At 38.3% G+C, this 21309-nt stretch overlaps 1 protein-coding gene across 1 annotated transcript in view; it reads left to right on the top strand.

The window, feature by feature from the left end:
* The first annotated feature begins 3455 nt into the window (after positions 1-3455).
* LOC139709590 (N-acetylated-alpha-linked acidic dipeptidase 2-like) overlaps positions 3456-21309 on the top strand; it is a 40851-nt gene continuing 22997 nt past the window's right edge. The window contains exons 1-6 of the mRNA XM_071621552.1: positions 3456-3535; positions 5084-5395; positions 18110-18145; positions 18310-18475; positions 19546-19683; positions 20579-20710. Coding sequence (XP_071477653.1) covers positions 3456-3535; positions 5084-5395; positions 18110-18145; positions 18310-18475; positions 19546-19683; positions 20579-20710 — 864 coding nt within the window. The remainder of the gene's footprint in view (positions 3536-5083; positions 5396-18109; positions 18146-18309; positions 18476-19545; positions 19684-20578; positions 20711-21309) is intronic.

Here is a 21309-nt window from a genome sequence, read left to right as displayed (position 1 = left end):
ACTTGAATCTCACTATATGTATGTACTGGCAGTATGTGCGTGTTTGTCTGGTATACATTAATATGATATATCATATAATTTTATGCAAATATTCAAAAGTAATATAGAAGAGGGAGAAAAGGAAAGAGACATCAGGGCTCCATTTCATAAAAGATGCTATAGAGTAGCAACTCTTGCTAGAATAATAACTTCCTAAAGCAACAGCCAATTAGGAAGCTGGATTCATGTCGTTACCATGACAATCGCCATTCCAGCAAGAGTTTCTATCATATCAACTTTTTCTTTATGAAATGGGGTACTGGATAGATTAATAAAGCACAATAGATATCATTCCATTGTTAGTCTTTAATTGCCTCATTTTAGATTTTTAAAAAAATACATTTTCGGTATGCAATTGATCGAAGCACGTAGAGTTAAGATTGATAGTTAGTAGCCATTTATGCTAGAAACACTTGTTCATTCTCTCTCTTCGGCTAAACAAGAACAGCGTTACATCAGCAAGATAGTTTGGATTGAGGAGCACTCGCACTTTCAATGAATAACTCGTGGAAACGATTTAGTGCGCCGCGTAACGGCGTCGAACGCTTCTTTAATGGCCCCCGGGCGTTCCATCACAGACGACACTCTTGCCTCCTTCGTAGTAAAGACGTGCACTCCTGAACTTGACTTGCCCCTGGTTAGCCAGCCCTACGCCTAGCTGGCTGCAGCATTGCCACGCGAGGACGAAGTACCCACGTCTCTCCTTCTCTAACCAACGCTCCACTCCGGAAGTCGCGGTAAAAGCGCGCGAATCCAACGGTTTGTTGATATACCTTTTCATGTCTGACAACGTGTAAGTGCGTCTCCATGGTGACAAATACACACAACGTCCGGCCCATACCCGTCCGAGCATTTTCCTTTTTTTTTTCTTTTTTGCTAACACGCAATAACGTAATATTTAATTTCTAATTTTCTCCTTCGGAAAGTTTGGAGGGCTTGCCTGGATGAGGTTTTTTCTTTCTTTTTGTTTCCCCCTCTTTTTTTTTTCTTTTGTCAACCGTAATAATACGCTCCCCTAGAACAAAAACAATTATTACTGTTTTTATCATTTCATAAAGTTTTCCATTTTCTTGATATTTTCTTTTTTCCGTGCTGTATCAAAGCGCATGTAAGTTTGCTTTAAAAAACGCAGACTTTTTGCTTACAACACGGCGACATGCATCATTGTCTCCAGCGCATGCTTGCTTATATAGTATCTTTTGCTATTCGTAAAAATAAACGAAATTATATACAAACCAAGATTTATTAAAACCCGTCGATTCATAGCCGCTAGGAGTTCAAGCCCTATGCATTTAATAGTTCCATTTCACCAGTGAACGGAAGATCCGTTTTGCATTCTGACAAAAAGAAAATAAAAACATAAAAGTGAAATGTGATATTCATCTTCTATTATTCTACGCACTCGGTGCCTAGGTATTGGTGAATACGATAGGAAACTCGATGCATATTACTTCTCCAATTTCACATCCGGTTTTCTCCCTGTGCTGTTTTTCTTTGATGGGGTGGGGTATATGGGAGGTTTAATCAGCTAAAACTTCTAGCTTGCACTAATATACTTGTAATGCTTTGGAGACATCTTGTGTGTAAGCGTATTATTGTTTCATTTTTTGATTGTGACGTATAAAGAAGACAGTGATGACGAAAGACCGTACAAGCTTATACGTATATGATAACAAAACGGAGAAGAAAAGAAGTTCGACTGCTTCGTCGTGTTTTCATGAATACTTACGAAGCGGAGATCCATCCTGCTTAAAACCGATCTAATAAAACGCATATATATATATATATATATATATATATATATATATAAGTATATATATATATATATATGTAATTATATATATGTATATATATACATATATAATTATATATATATATATATATATATATATATATATATATATGCATCTAAATAGATAGATAGATAGATAGATAGATTAATATGTATATCATGTGAATTTCTCAAGCATGGCTCGTTACTGCACTATTTTGTTGCAGAAATGCGCACACTGTGAAAGCGTGGTCGAACATGGAGTTACAGCAGCACTCAACAGGATAGACGAAAGCGACGTTGCGTTGCGTTGGCAGCCAATAAGTTCTCCTTCATCAAATTGATTGAATAGGCAGACAGGCAAAAGAAAGGCAGACTGATGTCGACATTTGGGGCACCCATTTTAATGTGTGTCGTGATCACATACATATACATTATCTATACATATCATTTTATTTTGCAATGTATATACAGATCTTGGAACTTTCCACGTCAGTGTTGGACTTCGAATTTTATAATTATTAGAAGAATGAGTCTCAAATACGCCATCTGTAGATCCAACAAGAAGGTTTTTATTCACCAATTTTTTTGTTGGATCTACAGATATCGTATTTGAGACTCATTCTTTTTAGTATTACAACATTCGAAAGATGTATAGATATATGATATATAAATTCATGTATATATATATATATATATATATATATATATATATGCATATGTGTGTATGTATGTATGTATCTGGAAAGAGATAGAAAGTTCTGTAGAAATAATGGCATCTATGTATTTGTCTCATTGTGATACAACTTGTCTAGATATATTTTATGAATGACTAGCTGCGTGAGAGATATCTTTGTTCGGTGATCAGATGGACTTATTCATTTACCAACATCCGATTTCTTCAATTACTGATATTTGATGTTCCCAGTCGATTTCTTAATGTCAGATATATCCAAAATAAAAAGTAATATTTGATGTCAAGTGTGAATAACGTTTTACATCCGTGAAAGAAATGAGCTTGGTTTGTATACTCTGATTTTCTATACGCATGCACACACGAAAACTACACGTGAGGTATATATTCACGTGTATAAATGCATAGACATTATTGACACATAGACTGGCACACAGACAAACACATGGTCAGACATACACATATACTTCATAGAAATAGATACGTATTTGTGTATACGGACACCATTAATTGTGACGTTACTGTATGAAGGCAATTACGTATATTGACCATACCCTTATTGTTCCAAGGCAAGTTATATAATCGTGCTCGAGTATGTATGCCCATGATTTCTTTTGTCATGGCTACTACTAACAATACTGAGCAAGTCAGTGATTATTTACGTCAACGTATGGGGCAATTTGTCAATCAGTTGCAACTAAAGTTATAATAGTATATGAAATTCTCAATCGAGCGCGTTCCAGATAATGACTGCTAACTTATGACACTCAGGGACTAATAGAGGACCACCTTGAGTTTTTGACTGAACGAGACTTGTCGAGCAGAATGCTCTCACATCTACTGCAACGTGACTACTCGACTACAGTGCTTAAAAAAAAGATTGTGATATGGGGTATGAATCTGTGATGAAGAATGCAATATTTTGAAGCCCGGGGAAACATTCGAGGGAAAATGAAATCCAGGAGTAACTCGGATGTCGTGACTCGAGTGCCTATTGTAGACTGGCCTGCAGAAAGCATCCAGGGGCGCCAGTACGGTCACGTGACACTCGAGTTATGAGAGGAAGAGAGAGGGGAAGGGAAGAAAGATAAAGGGGGAGGGAAGGGGAGAGAGAGAATGTGTAGAAGTGGCAGGCAGGGGCAGGCAGGGAGGTTTGGGGGAATAGAAATAGAAAAAACAACGACGAGAATGACACAGTGTCGAAAGGCAGGCTGCGATGTGTGTTTGAATAGGTAGCAAACTGACGAACGGACAGAGACGAGGAGAAAAGATTAATGCTGGTCCTTGTGTGAAAGATTGGGAGATAGAGAAAGAATATGAAAGGGAAGAGAAAGGTGGGAGGGAGAGGAGAGAGAGTAAGGAGAAAGGGGGTTCAGCGAGTTTGGAGATATTAAAGTGAATTGCCGAGGAAAATTAAAGAAGTATGTGGTCTTCATTGATTTGTTCAAGCCAATTGAACATGACATGATTTGCACTTTAAGGGTTCCATTACACGAAGCGATAGGAGTGCACTAATTTTTTTTTTCTTTTTGTAGTCGGCTTGATCTCCTTTAACAAACTGGAAACTGTGGGTTGCTCACGCTTTTTGGATTGGTGTAAAAAGGGATAAGACAATGGATGGATAAACCGAGGAAGAGGAAGGGTGAGGAAGGGATAAAAAAAAGCATAAACAGAATCTGGGGCTTGTGAAGCGCACGTCAATGCATTTTGCTCGCATGAGCTTTTGGCTTGCGTGGGTGTACCGTTGTACAAGGCGTGGGAAGCGAGTGGGTGTAGCGATGTGTGTGTGCGCGCGTGCGTGTGAGTGTGTGTGCGTTTGTGCGTATGTTGAAGTGAGTAATATGTGACTATGTGTGGGTGTGTGAAAAAAAGTAGTGTGTGACATGTATAAATATACGTGTTGGTGTGTCTGATTTGAAAGAAGGGAACTTGGAGATCAAGTGAAGGAGACTTGTAACTTCCAATTTGGTGTTCTTCGTTTGACTCCATTAATCTTAATTTGCCCCTCAGCAATTAAATCAGCTTGGAGCGACGATTTCTTCTAAAATGATTGTCTCAAGCTTTCGAATCTCCCGAGGAAAGATTACTCTTCTATTTTTACAGTAGTCACAATTGACGTTTGTATTCGTCACAGGTGTGACTGGCTATTACGTCACTAGGATCCTCAACCGACAGGACATAGCCACTCATTCGTTACCAATTTACTACCTCAAGCAGGATACAATACCTTAGGTAATTTTAAGCCATTAAAGTGGAGATTATGATTAGGACAGGCATATTTGAGCGATTAAGGTTTATGATTCAATCTTCCATCGCCTGGCAAGTAAGTCACCTTTTCCTTCTCACCATGATCGTCTCGTTAACTTCTTCGATCCTGCCTCAAAGGGCTTTCACCGTTTGATTTTTTTTCAGCAAGCAACCATCTCTTTGTTACACGAGTGTGTCTCATTTTCGACGATCGAGCGTACAAGCGTGATCACGACGGCAGTGGGAAAAAATAAAGAAATAATCAGCCAGGGTTGAAATCCGATTAGTGAATTTGTTTTCAATCACGCTAGTTTTTTTTTCCCGCCAACCAGCACCCTGGAGTCGTCTATCCACCCGTCGAATGGCAGGCAGCACCAGCTGGCCTTCGTAAATCTGGTCGCGCCGAACGCGGAGGAGGCATTCGTCGTCGCCACCATGCAGCAACGATACCGACGCTCGGTCACCCTGGCCATCGGGGTCGCACTCCTCTGCATCGGAGTCGGGATCGGTATCATCGTGGGCCATTTTTCCGCGCCCGGACACTCGATCGCTGTCGATCCAGTCATCGAAAGGCCAGAAGATGACGTCATCTCAAGCAAACTGCAGAGCGAGATGAGCGCCGACAGACTGCGGCAGAATTTGAGGTTCGTAAAATAAGGGGAAAAATGGTTCTGATACGGACTCTATCATGTCTATAGAAGAAACATCGATAGGGTGTACTAGACGTGAAAGTGTGTTGTGGTGCAGAGATGGGTGCTTTTGCTTCAGATTTCTTAAAGGGATGGTACAGTATTGATGGAGATGAGGACTGGGCTTTTAATTTTTTGCGAGATACCAAGAAACCACTTATGAAAATGTGCCGAGCATGCCATTCCAAGAGGAACTTTTGATGAAAATCGGTTTTGGTGTGGCTGAGACATCCAAAAACAAAGTAAAACAAAGCCCTCGTAATAAAAGGTGGGTCCCATCTTTTGATAGGATCGCTCTGTTTTGGATATCTCTGCCATTTCGAAACCAATTTTCATCAAATAAACGATGAATTCCTTTTGGAATTACATGCTCTCTCACAATTCAAAGAGGTTTCCCATTATCTCAACAAAAATGTTAGAAACCTGAAGTTTGGTCTCAATCAAAAGTATACGATCCCTTTCAGTTCTGTTCCTGTCTGATGTGTACATCTATTGACATGATGTTCTTTTCTGCCACGACACAGGTGTGAAATAGAATTACAAATTTGAACGAAAACCAAAGAAAATCTAAAAAAAAAAATGTACAACTAAGCTAGTGTAACATGGAATGCAGAGTTCTAAGGAAGAAAGCAGTTTTGTTCCTAAGGAAAAATCCAACCTATCATTACAGTTATGAATTATAATCATCGCGATTATTACTGTTAATACCATCATAAAATAATAATTCTCACTAATCTTTCATCAAAATTTCAGTGACAACCTTAAAATTCCACCTTCTGATCAAGTTTTGCTTGTCTTTTCTTTGCTGTTCCTGTTTCTATTGCTGTTTTATGTCGTTCTGTTAATCTGCGCAAGACTTTCATGCACAGTTATCTAACGTCAGACCCTGGTCATATGTCTAGAGCAGAGCAGTAATTGCTCCCTGTACCTGTTTAAAGCTTGGATTGTTCTGATGTATGATGGTTATTGTACACCCGGCGGACATCAGGTATTAGCTCACTGAAGACCAACAAAGATTCTTTTCAAACTCTTAAACGTCGTTGGATAGTGGTAATCTTCCATCACAAAGCTACATCAAGGTCACCTTATTTTCTCTCCGATGCCGATTGACAGATGTACATCTGCATCGCTAGGAAACGTTTCTGTACCAGATCTTTCCCTGTTTTGTAACGGCATTCAATAGACTGATTTCATCTCATTTGAATGTCTGGTTGCAGTAGCGATACCACGTCAAGATCTAAGCCAGATATGAACTTGTTCCCCGTAATGCGATGGAACGTGAAAATATCAGCAACCCTTCGCTCGTTGTGCAGTCTCTGTATTAAGTATGTACGTTTTATCAATTTACATGATTTGCGAATGTATTTGTGTACATTCTTGCTTGTGTGTGTGTGTGGGGGTGTGTGTACGGGGGGAGGGTGTGGGTGGGGGAGGATTAAGGTGCCTACCAGCATGGTTTGTGTGTAAAAAAAAAAAATGTCTCCATGAGCCCTCTTTGTATAGGAATGTTTGTAATCGTTTCATTGCGCGATAACGGTTTATTCACTATGAGAACGACTTGAAGTCGGAGAACTGATTGGTTGTTGCCTACCTGTTGCCATGGTGACTGAAGTCATTTTTACTTTTATTAGGACTTTATTTAGTATTTGCTATAGCATTGGGACCAGATGAGCAGTGGTGTGTTCCGGCGCATTCATTTTGTATGGTTTTTTTTTCTCACTGATATCATCATATATATGCCTATGCGTTATTCTTTAATATTTTAGTCCTTTCTATCCTTAGCTAGAAATATAGCTCGAAGCATGCAGATGATAAGAAAGTGTTGTTTTAAGATACATTGCAACATTGTCAGTATCTCATTCCATCGATGTTTTCTCCTGAGGACGAATATTAAATCTTATATCATGACAACACTGCGTGATGGAGCTTATTGGTATGGTTGGACGAATTTCTTGTGGATTCTTCATCATTCCTTCTCAAAGTACTTCTTCCTCTTCCTTTTCATCGCTTCTCCGACTCATTTTTATTCTCCTAATTGGTCATCCCTTCCTTCTTCTTCACATTCTTCTCCTTCTTCTTACCCTAATTCCTTCCTTTAATCGAATCTTTTCTTGGTCACGTGAGTAATTAGTGACGCTTCATTGGTCCTACCGCCAGCCAATCAGCCAAAGGTGAGAATCCTTAGACTTCACTCCATGCGAGGATTCCAAGGCAGCCAATATAAAGAGAGGACATTGCCTGTGTATAGGTCAACGTGCGACACATTGTTACCACTCGGCGTTATAAAGGATAACTCCGCAATGTTTCTGCGTATAATGTTGGCGTTTATGAATAGACTAAATTCAGATGGACAGAATGATACCAGTTTCATCAAAATTATGATAATCTACAAAATATAGGGAAAATCGTAGATTCAGTTGACTATTGGCATCCCATATGTTGCATGTTTACACCTCATACAGAATATATTGGCGGCAGCCGCATGATTTGATTTTCATTAAGTTATGATGTCATTAGATCCTAACTTTCTCGTTGGTTTGTGCTAAAACACATCATACAAACTTTGATAATTCGGCAACAACAACTTTGTTAAAACCCATTATTGCTGACTGAAATTTGATGCTGAGCATACAGGCTTTGTCTTTTCAGTGGGTCACTCCATTTTTCGCACTTTATATAATGTTTACTTCACTTTGCTCACTTCAGTTTTCATGACAATGTATAATCACTGTAAGGTTCCAAAATTATTGTGTACTCTTTTCATTTCACATTGTTCTGCTTACCTTATTCTCTGTTGCCATAGAAAGTGGCATGTATAATAATGTTCTTGTCGAAAAATGAAATAAAAGATTTGAATCGAGAAAACGACAGAAATTCGGAGCACCAAATGTGTTGGTAAATGGAGATTTGGGAGGTCATAATATCATCATCTCAATTGGTTTGTACATCTCGTTTTTTATATGCTATCATCACTGACTGTTTCGCTAACACCTAACAATTTGAAATGCCATGATAACTCTCATGGTTTATGTACGATTTTGAATAAAAAATCCTTCGTTCTGTTCTGTCTGTGTGGTCTTTAAGTAACGATTCATTCAAACCAAAATGTACACGGGATGATTTGCACTTTAAGGGTTTCATAACATTTCATCAGGAGTTCATTACAATAATTTTTATTTGTTTTTAAGTAATCTTGATCTCCTTTGCACACTGAAATGTGTGCTTGTTTAGGTTTAGGATTGTCTTCATTTCTAAAACCGCATGCAGTTAATGACTTTTAAGAAGTGAAAACAAGCAAACAAGCAGAACGGAAGAAAGTGTCATTGAATGGGGCATAAGAATTTGCAGATGAAACATGTAAAACCCACATTTAATGCTTCAAAACAGATCTAAAATGTGAGTTAGGGATAGAAACAACCAGTGTGAAAATGTTAATCAGTATAATCAATGTTAAGTATTGTTAGATATGCAAAATCTGAAAGATAGTTATAGTAAGACTGTTCGTAGACTAAACCGTCTGCAGTTAAGGTTTATTTGAAAACATAGTGATATCTCCTTATATTTCAGGCTTTTTTTGCGGAATTGTTTATATGGTAGGATGTTTTGTGATACAACTGACCTACACATGTGCGTAAAATGTGATAACATTGTGCATAAAATGTGCATAAAATGTGATAACATTTTTTGAATCACTGCTCCCAATGGTAAACAGTACTTTAAAAAAAAAAGTCTTAAAGGTTCACATTAAATTGTAATATTGGTGGGAAGCGCACAAGTGCAATAACATTCAAAATTAAGTTGAGCGTGAAGTGTGCTCCACTTCAGCATTTTCGCCGGTGTTGTCTTTGAGGAAGAGTGCAGATGAACAAAATTTTCATTTCATCGAATGTCATTTTTGTTTTGTTGTTGTTGTTTTTTTTTGGGGGGGGGGGGGGTTATGTTGCACCTTACATGTTTTTGGATGTACGAGATTTTTCTTCTTTGGTCAATGAAATCAATATTTGCTGAATTTATATTTTGAAAAGAATATAAACCATTTAAGCCCCTTATGTTTACGAATCTGGGTTTGAGAGACTATTTAAAAACGTATCCCTTGTTCATTCACTCATTCTATTTTCTGGGGGAAAAGGAAGAGGAAGAAGTTTTGATTCCTGTTTACTCTTTCATTTCGATGTATACCAGCATTATTACACTGCGAGAATTCAGGAAAAAATACTACGGTGGAATAAGAAAGACTCTTCAGTCAACTCCTACAATTCACGTTTTAGCATTTCAGATTGTGCCTGACAACACAAGCAAGATTAGTCTTATAAGGTTTTGGTCATGTAACTTGGCACGCACTTGAACGGATAACCAGCGCAGATATATACATTAATTCATCTTAATCTATTCATAGCGATATACCGGCGAAAGGTATAACTCAGCTCCAGAATGATTGTTGAATGTGCTATTGAACTTAAGGTTTTTTGCAGTAATGTATCTATAATTTGACATTGATGATACCAATGATACTAATGATGATGATGATAATGATAATTACAGTGATATCCCACGCATAATTATATCTATTACATGAAGAGTTTGATCGTCAAGAAGGTTATCCTACGTACTTCTTGTCAATTTAGAGATATATGCGTTTAAACCTGCTAAAAAAGAACGAAGGAAATAATAACATGGGAATTTTTTAGTCATAACTTCAAAATATTTCCTGTTATGCAACATGTTAAATATCCCCAGGAAGGCTTTCTTTTGCTCTATCTGATGAAGACTTTACTTTAAAATGTTTCAAAGTGGCGCTTAATCTGGTTTGCGATCAATATGGATAGATAGATAGATAGATATACAGATAGATAGATAGATAGATAGATAGACATATAGATAGATAGATAGATAGATAGATAGATAGATAGATAGATAGACATATAGATAGATAGATAGATAGACATATAGATAGATAGATAGATAGATAGACATATAGATAGATAGATAGACATATAGACAGATAGATAAATAGATAGATGAACATATAGATAGACAGATAGATAGATAGATAGACAGACATATAGATAGATAGATAGATAGATAGATAGATAGACATATACATACTGGAGTAGATAGACAGATAGATAGACATATAGATAGATAGATAGATAGATAGATAGACACATAGATAGATAGATAGATAGATAGACATATAGACAGATAGATAAATAGATAGACATATAGATAGATAGATAGATAGATAGATAGACAGATAGATAGATAGATAGATAGATAAACATATAGATAGATAAATAGATAGACATATCGATAGATAGATAGATAGATAGATAGATATATAGATAGATAGATAGATAGACATATAGAAAGATAGATAGATAGACAGACATATAGATAGATAGATAGATAGATAGATAGATAGACGGATAGATATAGATATAAATATAGATAGATAGATGGATAGACAGATACACACATGAATTCGTATTGTCAACTGATATCACCGATTATTTATCGTTTCAGCTGCTCTTGGCGGAAATGATCTGAACAAACCTTTTCCCCTCAGTATGGATTCATTCCATGTAGTTTCCTGTTCTTTTCTAAAGAATCAAAGTCCTATCATCTATATCTATCATATATCTCATGTGTGTGTGTATGTGTTTGTGTGTGTGCGTGCGTGTGTATGTGCGTTTGCTTGCTTTCATTCCGTTTTATTATTGGTCCCAAATATAAAGGTCCAGGTGTCCGATTTACAGGGAAGCGGAAATTCGCTCTCTGTTGCTTGATATCTGTAAATACAGCAAGTTAAACGACCTTGTACATGATATCGCATCCAACTATGCTATCCTATCATCATACATTATATATTTTGGAGCCACTTTCCAACAATTTAATCTTACTTGGTCTCTTCACAAAATGGTGTTATAAAAAATATCTCTGGCTACCACTTGTTTGCGTAGGATTCGCTCGCTGCTGAGAAAGAAAATGCTGAAACACATCTACTATAATTTCATATTACCTCACATTGATTACAACTGTATCATTTGGGGCACTTGGCAATTGTTTCGAAACATTCATATTAAAACTTCAGAGAAGTTAGAAAAAAGTTCTCCCGATTAGTGCTAAATTCTGATTTTGACACATCAAAAGATGTCTTGATGCGCCTTAAAGAGTGGCAGACGGTTGAACAAAGAATCAAGTATCAGTATCGTGTATATGACTGTCTTGCGATTTACATAATCAGGAATGGGCTTGCACCGCCATATCTGGACTATATTGTTTCTGATCGCCGCGTGCAATATAACACCACATACGCTATGAATAATCTCCTTTATATTTCGAAACCACAGTACTGTTTTGTTGTTGTTTTCTGTTTCGTGTTTGGTATGCAATTTGCTAAAACATGGCTCTTAGTCTGTTTGTTTTCATCTGTTTCTTATTTCGTTTTTCATTCTCCCTTTGGGTCTTAAAGTTAGTGTAATTGTAATATTTTTACCCTAATTGTGTTTTTTTTCTTATCCAATGATTAAATTACCTGTAACATTTCTAAATTTGGGGAGAAAGATTTGCGGTGACACCATGTGTATGTAGTCCTTAACCGGATCGTTGTTTGGCAGAAGAGCCTAGAAAGAGGAGAATTGAGGAGGGAAGCGGCATATGGGGGTTGTAAGGAGGGCAAAAAGTGAAGATTGGGGAACAGTAATGGGCCAGAAGTTGAAGTTGCACTATTGGAGACGGTAGAGAAAGGAACAGAGAGAGTGGTAAGGAAGATTAGAGTGAGAATCATGTAAGATGTTCGGATGTTTGAATCTCACTCTAATCTTCCTTACCACTTTTTTCCCTCCTTACAACCCCCATATGTCGCTTCCCTCTTCATTTCTCCTCTTTCTAGACTCTTCTGCCGAACAACGATCCGGTTAAGGACATACACATGGTGTCACCGTAAATCTTTCTCCCTCATTTACTTCACCATGCAAACCTTCAAACAACACATAATTTCTAAATTTAGCTTTTCTGGTTGCTGCAATATTCTATGTGTCAATGCTCGATCTGTTTAGTGTTTTGTATTGTCTTCATTGTTATTGTTTTTACTGCTGAAGCATTATTATTGTGCCATGTGTTTTTACGTCACAGGATTCTGTCGTAAAGTGGCTAAGTAGGAATTCAGGGTTATCAATTATGAGCTACCGCCTATGTATAGGAATATTATAGTTTCATTATGTTTTTACTACGATAAGTTTTTCAAAACTTTCACATTTTATATTTGATTATGACACAGAAGCGTAATTTGTGAATCGATTATGTTCAATAACTTTTATCTAAGGAAATGTGTTCGAAACCCTATATAAAAGAAAAAAAAAGTTTTTCATTTAGCTGATAGAAATCCCTTTTTGATGAGTTAATGCAATTATACTATTTTCACGTAGTCTGTGTCTATCTCTTTTTTTTTATTTGGCTTTAATTCTAAACAATGATCTGCAGAAGTTGCTATAATTTATTTACTTCTTTTTAACCACACGATCAGGAATTTCCCAACCTCACACTTCTCAATTCTTATACAGCACAATTTCTCTAGCAGGTTATCGTATAGACAATAATATCGTACCTAGGCCTTTAAACACCACATATTCAGGCAATAAGACAGCAGAGTGATTCTAAAACTCCTCTTTGACCTAATAAAGGCAGATTTATAGATTATGGACAGGCGGTGCATTTCTGTGCTTGAAACTGTCAACGTAGCATTGTGATGAGGCTCCTTATGTTTGTTTGTGTTCGTGTGTGTGTGTGTGAGTGTGTGTGTGCTATTTTCCCTTTCGAGACTCAGAATATGTGCATGTAGACAGAAAAAAACCAGATTAGACATTATCTTTCAACTGCGCGATAAATCCACATACCAACACTATCGAAGGGAACGACATGGAATATGATCATACTTTTTCCGCGTACGAGCAAAGTGTAGCTGTCGCTGTACAGAGCGAAACGGCGATAAAAAGAATCCCCCTTTTATATTCTTTCTTTCTTTCTTTCTTTCTTTTTTGCCGTCGACAAATCAAAAGATATTGACATATTGCGTGTGGCTCGTATTTATTATGCGGTACATATACGAGCTCTGCTGTCGCTAGATTGAAAGTATGGAACCTCGTGAATCCACATGTAACCATCACCCTGGGTGCGCGTATAGCATGTCGGAGAATGTGGGTTGTAGCGAATAGGTTAAACGAGTCATATTGGTTTTTCCTCATCACATCCCCTGGATTTGACGAAGGGGTTTTGGAGCCGACACGAGACACGAGTACGGAGAGCTGAATAGCCCAATGTATACCCCGCGATTCGTTCGCTGCAACGATTTGTTTGGGTTATTTGTCGTAAAGGCGTACCTGGGACGAGCAGCGACCTTGTTTTTCATATTCTGCTTTATTTCTATCTATCTTGTTTTCATGTTTAAAGCAAAAGGAAAGGGAGAAAGAAAATAGGTGTTCTGATCACATCCTTAAGCCCGAGAGAGGATCAGTACTTGCATTGATTTTGGGGGCATGTCCGGTAAATTGCTCATGTATATGTGCCAAATATTCCGACAATTGGAAATTTTACTACCATCTTTTATATTGCATGGTTATCATCATTACTGTGTGATGCTCTGGAAATGAAAATGTGCGTGTTTGAAAAGCGTTTGCAAACCCAGTTGACACACATTGTACGTTGTCGTTTGTCGCTGTTACAGTGGCTCCCCTTCTTACATCACTAACATTCATTGTACTCTGGTTGGTATACGTATTCTTAATGCTAACGTGTTTCTCCGCAGTGTGAAGACAAAAAATACCACATGCGATTTTTAATGTCATTAGATCGACGGTACTCTGCCGTTCCCGAGTTATGCTCTAGATCGCTGTATTCAGGCAGGTGATTGCACCTCCCTGCTTTATTGCACATCTACTCCTTTCATGCAGGAAAATAACATATATGCCAGTCTCATATTATAAGGAATTTATACTTTCAGGAATAGATACTTAATGAATGTGCTTTCATGTTTAATCCGCTCTTTTAAATTGTCCTTCATTGTTCAGTTAATGGAAACGGACAACTTGATTTTGTATGTGTGTATATATATATATATATATATATATATATATATATATATTATAGCACTGCTTTGCCTCATGTTACCCACGAGCCATGAGCATTAACAGGTATGAATATTGTATGAATACTGATATATTTTTAATTCACAATCACAATAGTTTGAGCCGTAATAGGTGTATGAAACTACCATCTCTCTCAACATTGCTATATAATGAAATCTGGCATGTTTTGTTTCAACATTAGATTTTCGCATACGTTTCTGATGTCGTACTGACGTCAATATCTGGACATTCATTTGATAATGGAGGTTTGAAGTGACCGTAGCAGCAATCGAAATGCTCTCAGTTAATTGGCTGTTGCCTATAGCAGATGCCATGGTAAATACAAATTTGCTAAAATGGTTGATTCGATTGTTGCAGGCTCACTAAACGTCTTTCTGAAATGGGTCCGAGACGATTTTTCTTTCAATACACATTCGCAACAAGGCAGATATTTATTTGACTGTTCCCTTTATGACGTGAAAAATGATTTATACAGGACCAGTGAGAGAACTGTAAACATCCTTTATAAGTATTCCTATACAGTTCGAAAAGGCAAGGGAACCGGCGCGAATTCATTGTGAACAGTAAACAGATGAAGAACTCGATATGCTCCTGTTTGATGCTGGCATGGATAACACGCAAAAAGGACAAGTTTCGTCTAATAGTGAAACTTTAGTTTTAGTGATGAGACGCTATCCGGGGGCATTAACAAAAGCAATATGAAAGGGATTGATAATAATCCCTGGAGCATGACTATACATGGTTTCATCAGATGTAAATAAATCACACGTCGGGTGGCATCGAATAGTTTGCACTCTCGCCTGGGGAATCCCCTGGATGAATTGGCGCCAAATCCACACAATCCGGTCCAAATTGCCTCGAACGCCAAGTGCGTCCGCAGCGGCAGCCGGAGTGACTCAAGAATGCGTTATTTGTGGTGTAACACCTTTAATGGGCGGTGGCTGATTGAATGATTGCTTTCTATAATGGAGAAATCGCTTTTAGGTTGCGTTAGCATTAGAGTAAGATCACAGTTTCTTATTAAGATGGTACAGAGGAAATATAATGAAGAAAAAATATAAAAAAAGAAGGAGGAGGCAGAGGAGGAAACTCAGGAGGAGAAATATAGAAGAAGGAGGAGGAGAAGAAGAAGAAGAAGAAGTAGGAGAAAAAGAAGAAGAAGAAGAAGAAGAAGAAGTAGAAGTAGAAGTAGTAGGGGTAGTGGTAGCAGAACAATGAGAACAAGAAGGAAGGAAAAAAGAACACAAAGAAGGAGGAGGGGAGGAGGCTAGGGGAGGGGAAGAAGAATATCAAGAAGAAGAAAGTAATCAAGCTTAAGTAGAGACAAAGTTGCAGGACAAGAAGGAAGTAAACAATAGTAAAGGAGAAGAATCTTTGTTTCAATACAGTCTTTCGGACGAATATGATAAAAGCATTTCTTACTATAATAGCACGTATAATGCAGCAGTAACTTTCCTTCATTATAATAGATGCGGCACGTTAAAAAAAAACTGTTTTGGAAAGAAAACAATCGCACGAAAACGATGTGTCAAATCCGTTCTACATGTTGGAATTGATTTGATTTCAGGACGCAATCTGCACCGACCAAAATCAAAACTTTTCTTTATGTCAGGGCAGTGGCTACACCAGCTTTTCTACGTCTTTCTATCATGCTATTGAATTTATTGTACCATAATCTACAGAGACGTTGAGTCCATTCCTCTGAAGAATCCCAACATAGTTAGAATGACCCGAAATTTCTCGGAAATGAAGATTTGAAGGAGATCGTATACCCGTTCAAATTGATCCGCCAGCAGAATTTGCTCGTTATCTGAGAACAGACCCAGATAGTATTTTCCCCATGAAAGGCTGGTCGTTGGAAGTAATGTAGCATGGATTTGCGTTACAAAGTTTTATTTGTGTAAGGATATCATTTCTGTGTTTGTTTTGGGGGCGGTATAGGAAAGAAGTCCTCGCCATTTAAGGAGCCAAAACTGTGTACTAAAATCATGAAGAGTTCCTTTCCGAAATGTACTATGTGAAATCCGCTTGTGATGTTCTTGAGAAAAAAAATATGGATTTTTATATCACACACGTCTAAGTGTTTTTTTATGCAATGTCTTTGCGTTCCATAATACATCATAGTCCTATATAAGATAAGGAGAATGTGTTTCGAACGAATATAGGTGTCAATACACTGATTTGTAAAGAATTCATAATCTTTTGGATGTCTGGATTAAAGGGATCGTATAGTTTTAGTTGAGACTTAATTTCATGTTTCTAACATTTTTTGGTAAGATAATGAGAAATCTCCAATGAAATATGAAAAGGCATGTAATTCCATTGGGAATTCAACGTTTATTTGATGAAAATTGGTTTTGACATGGCTGAGACTTCCAAAACAGAGCGATTATATAAAGTGTGGGACCCACCATTTATTACGATTGCTTTGATTTTCATCAAATAAACTTTGAATTCCTCTTAAAATGGTATGGTCTGTACTATTTCATGTGTTTTGTTGGTATCTCGCAAAAAGTTTAAAGCCCAATTTTCATCTCCACCAATACTATACCAGCCCTTTAAGCACCTCGTGGAACAATTTTAGCACGGTGATGTACAACACGTAAATATATTTTAATAACCCTTTTCTGTGACCTTTTTGTGGGACGATTAGTTACCTGTACACATTCCCCTCCCATTTCTTCCATCTCTCTCTCTAAAAAAAGAAATGATAATAAAAATGCATATGAAAGAAATATTTCACACTAATAATCAAGTAACATGTACATGCAGGTCATCAGAAAAACCACAGGAGCTGGAAAGCCAGCCAGTTTTTGCTTGATACTCATTGGGACAAAGTGCACGGGGTCAAGCAGACACACGGCTTTGTGATTGGATCCTGCTGGATTTAGCACTTTTTGTATGGAACAAGACAGAAATGGATTTAACACTTTTTGGCACAAATCAATTTTTCATTGCCTGATTTCTCAATTATTTTCTCACAATAATTTCACTACTTCGAAGAGTTTAACTGTATGGGACTAGTAAAATAAAGACACTTCTGTCGAAAAGTCAAATTAGATGAAAAATGGATTTAGAGGCCTTTTGGAAAGGAGCTCTTTTATAGTCCTTGGTTCCTCAAACTGAGTGGAATTTGATTTTGTGCATTCACTTTGTATTCTATTCTTTTGGATGGGTACCAATCATTCAGCGGATATTGTGAGGTGATTACATTGTCATCTCATCTAATAAATTGCTGAAAGCACATAAAACTAAAAATTCCAAAGCTTTCTTATTTTGGGTCCGACATGATGAAACTTCTCCCACCATACTCGTCTGGTATTACACTATACATTTGATGCAGTTGGCATTATCATGAAGGGTATAACTGCATTTGTAAGCAGTCTGTCACGGGTGCATGTCACTAGCTCAAGACCCACGAGTCATACAACCCACGATTCATACAGCTCATGAGCTTATACGCCGACATGCAGCTATGAAGGTACAGCTTTTCCTTAAATAAGGAAAAAAAACAAAGTTCTCTCAGCAAAAAAAAAGAAAGAAAACATAAACAAAATATGCAGTTAATGAATTTATAAAGTCATGAAATCACAAAACTGCTAATTTCATAAAGCAGGTTGTTTATATAGGACATGTTAAATGAATATGCAGGGTAATGGATGTGGATGTATGGTTAAAGAACTGCATCCCTGACTTCAAATTGGTGTGGACTTTTTGTATCTCCAGACACTACGCAAGGAAGCCCCACGTGGCTGGTACACCAGCGGATCTGGAAGGGGCTGAGGAGATTGTAGAGACGTGGCTGGACCAGGGTCTGGACTCGGCCAAACTCGTCCCATATAAAGTCTACTTACAACACCCCCCAGCAGCGGACGATGAAAGGGCCAACAAGGTTCGTTTATTCATGATCAGATGATGCACTAGTTTGTGTTTAATAATCCACGACCAAGTTTGTTCCCGTTTTTGTGCTACCTTCTCACATTTTTTCATTATTCCCGTTTATCTTCCTCCTCCTATCTCCTCCTCCTCCTACTCCTCCTCTCTTCTTCCTCTTCCTCTTCCTCCTTCTCCTCCTTCTCCTTCCCGGTCAGAGGGTGGTGAGTTGGCTCAGTTGGTAGCACGTCTGCCTCAAGATCCAAAGGACATGGGTTCGATTCCGGGGTCCCACTGCACAATGTTGTGTGTAATCATACTGTCCCCGCTAGTAACAGGCAAACCATTCTGTCCCTCAGATAAGGACATAGAATGGAGGTCCCCCTGTGTGAGAGAATCACAACTCACGCATGTAAAAGATCCCGCTTCATTTATTAATCGCGAAGAGCAGGGTGCAGTGCTCCCACCTCATATCCAACTGAACCCCATGGAACACCAGCTAGTGTAGCTGAATATGGGCTATCCGGCCAGATAGAAAATGAAAGAAAGACAGAAGATAAGTAGTTGTGGCACAGAAGATAAAATCACGGACCCCTGATCCTAAGGTCTGAGGCTCGAAACCCCTGTCAAGTAGTGGTTGTCCTCATTGCCTGTTCCTGATGGGAATTGAAGCAGTCAGTCGCATGGTTACTTGCTTAATTATAAGCATCCATTTCGTATCTTTATTTGGTATGTTGTCCTGAAAAGCAAAGGCCAACCCAATCTGGACATTTCGGCAAGAATGTTCTTGCCGTTTTCAAGAGTTTTGTCTTGAAAATGGCAAAAACTTGAAAAAGTTGATTTATATTGAATTACATTCATCCTCATATTCTTCTTTTACTACTACTTCCTTTATGTCTTCACCTTCTTTTCAGTCTACTTCTAATTTTCATTTTTCTCTTCTCTCTCCTTGTGACCGCCCATAAATGTTTTCAAATCTAAAGTAGAACACAGAGTGAACAATTGTTATCCTCACCTGCGTGATCGTGTCTTAATGTATGCACGTCAGGCTTATAATTTGCTTGATCTATCCTATACGTTTCGTGTCAGATCCAAATAGTTGATCCAGCCAATGGCACTGCCGTATTCACTTCAGCGTTGAGGGAGGATCCATTTGAAGAAGAGGAATTACTTCAGGACGGCATCCCTCCGCCTTTTAACGCCTACTCTGCAACGGGTGACGTGACGGTAGGTAGCGAAGTAGTGCACAAAGTAATCCATATCAATAATCGGAAGCACACACACATACACACACATAAAACGCACGCAAACGTTTCCGAAATTCTGAGATCCGGATTCTCGAGAAAAGTTGATCCCACACTAATGAATGTCGGTAGATATTAGGATATGAATTTTCATAAAATGCGATTAAAGACAAAATGTGTCCTTTCTAGATGCTCTGCATTCTCATCGTCAACAAATTGGCTAACGTACATTAATGTTCAATGCATTTTCTACTTAATGTATGCATACCATATCTGGTTAGGGATCCACACTCAGGTTTAGTATATTTACTGTAGATTTCATTACTCAATTATTTTATTACTTAGGTTAATTGTTTTACAGTCATAAAATAATACCTTTCGCTGTCGATTTGCTAGTTTCCATGTTAGCTCATTTAGTGTACGGTTGGTCTTGATATATATTTGCCGTTTATTTTTCGAGCAATCAGTCTGTTGTGGGTAGTGTCGTGTGTACACGATTATGTGCGTGTCATGATGATAATCATATAATATGATATGATATTAGTATAGTCTTACTTATCCGGCATCTTCAGTGTTGTCGCCGCTGTAACAGAGGGTCCTGTCATTATTATCATATCTGTTTCTTTGCCAGGGACCCATTCTTACTCCTTGGTCTACAGGGTGTTTAAAAAAAAAGGGGGGGGGGGTAACCGAAGTAACTGTAGAGAAAAATCAGGGTTACAAACAAATGATCCAAGAATGTAGGCACTTGACGGGATTCGAACTTGGGACTTCCGACTGATATTAAGTGTCCCCACGTGTGCGTGTACTTGCGTGCGCGTGTGTTTGCGAGCACGTTTGTGTGCAACTGAGAAAGGCTTTCCCTGTGTGCATTTCAGGGGGATCTGGTGTACGTGAATTACGGAAGGCTGGTGGACTTCGAGTACCTTCAAAATGAGCTCCTACCCAACGTGAGTCTGGAGGGCAAGATTCTCATTCTGAAGAATGGAGAGATGCCCCGATATACAAAGGTAAACTTTTTCACGCATTCATAAAAGGCAAGAAAAAAATAGCTGCTAGCCAGGAACCAGTGGAAAGGAGACCAGTTTTGGGCATTCTTTATATAGCGTAGATATGCTGATCTCTCGAAGCGACGATATGTCCTACGAAGTACTGAAGTATGTAACGAGTCCGTGCGGCGCTCTCTAAGCCCAATGCCGGTTCGTGTGACCATCGACATGGCATCTAGATGTTATATTTCCCCCCCCCCCCCCCCCATCCCTCCGGCATTACACTCCTCCTGAAAATGTCCCTTATAGGATGCAATTTTGTGATGACTACTCTTCTCTAACCTCTGGTGTGAATCATAGCTGTCAGCGCACACAGTCTGTATTGATTAAATTGTGTCATTTCATGTCGATTTAGTTCGGCTGTCGGCAATTCGGCTATTCCGTTCGGCTCATGTTATGTCATCTCATTCAACTATGGAAAGTTGTAGGGAGTCAGTCTGGGACAAAGTCAAGTATGTCTAGACAAGTGGAGTTTCTAGCCTTGAAGCCGAAGCTGAGCCAAACTCGTGATGTAAAATGAATGCTACGATTCCTTTTCCCCTTTTTTTATAGTGAGACGG

This window comes from Diadema antillarum, unplaced genomic scaffold (assembly GCF_040938485.1).
Source record: "Diadema antillarum isolate AM-2024a unplaced genomic scaffold, OU_Dant_1.0 seq00001453_RagTag, whole genome shotgun sequence".
Lineage (NCBI taxonomy): Eukaryota > Metazoa > Echinodermata > Echinoidea > Diadematoida > Diadematidae > Diadema > Diadema antillarum.
This window is presented reverse-complemented; position numbering and strand designations above follow the sequence as displayed.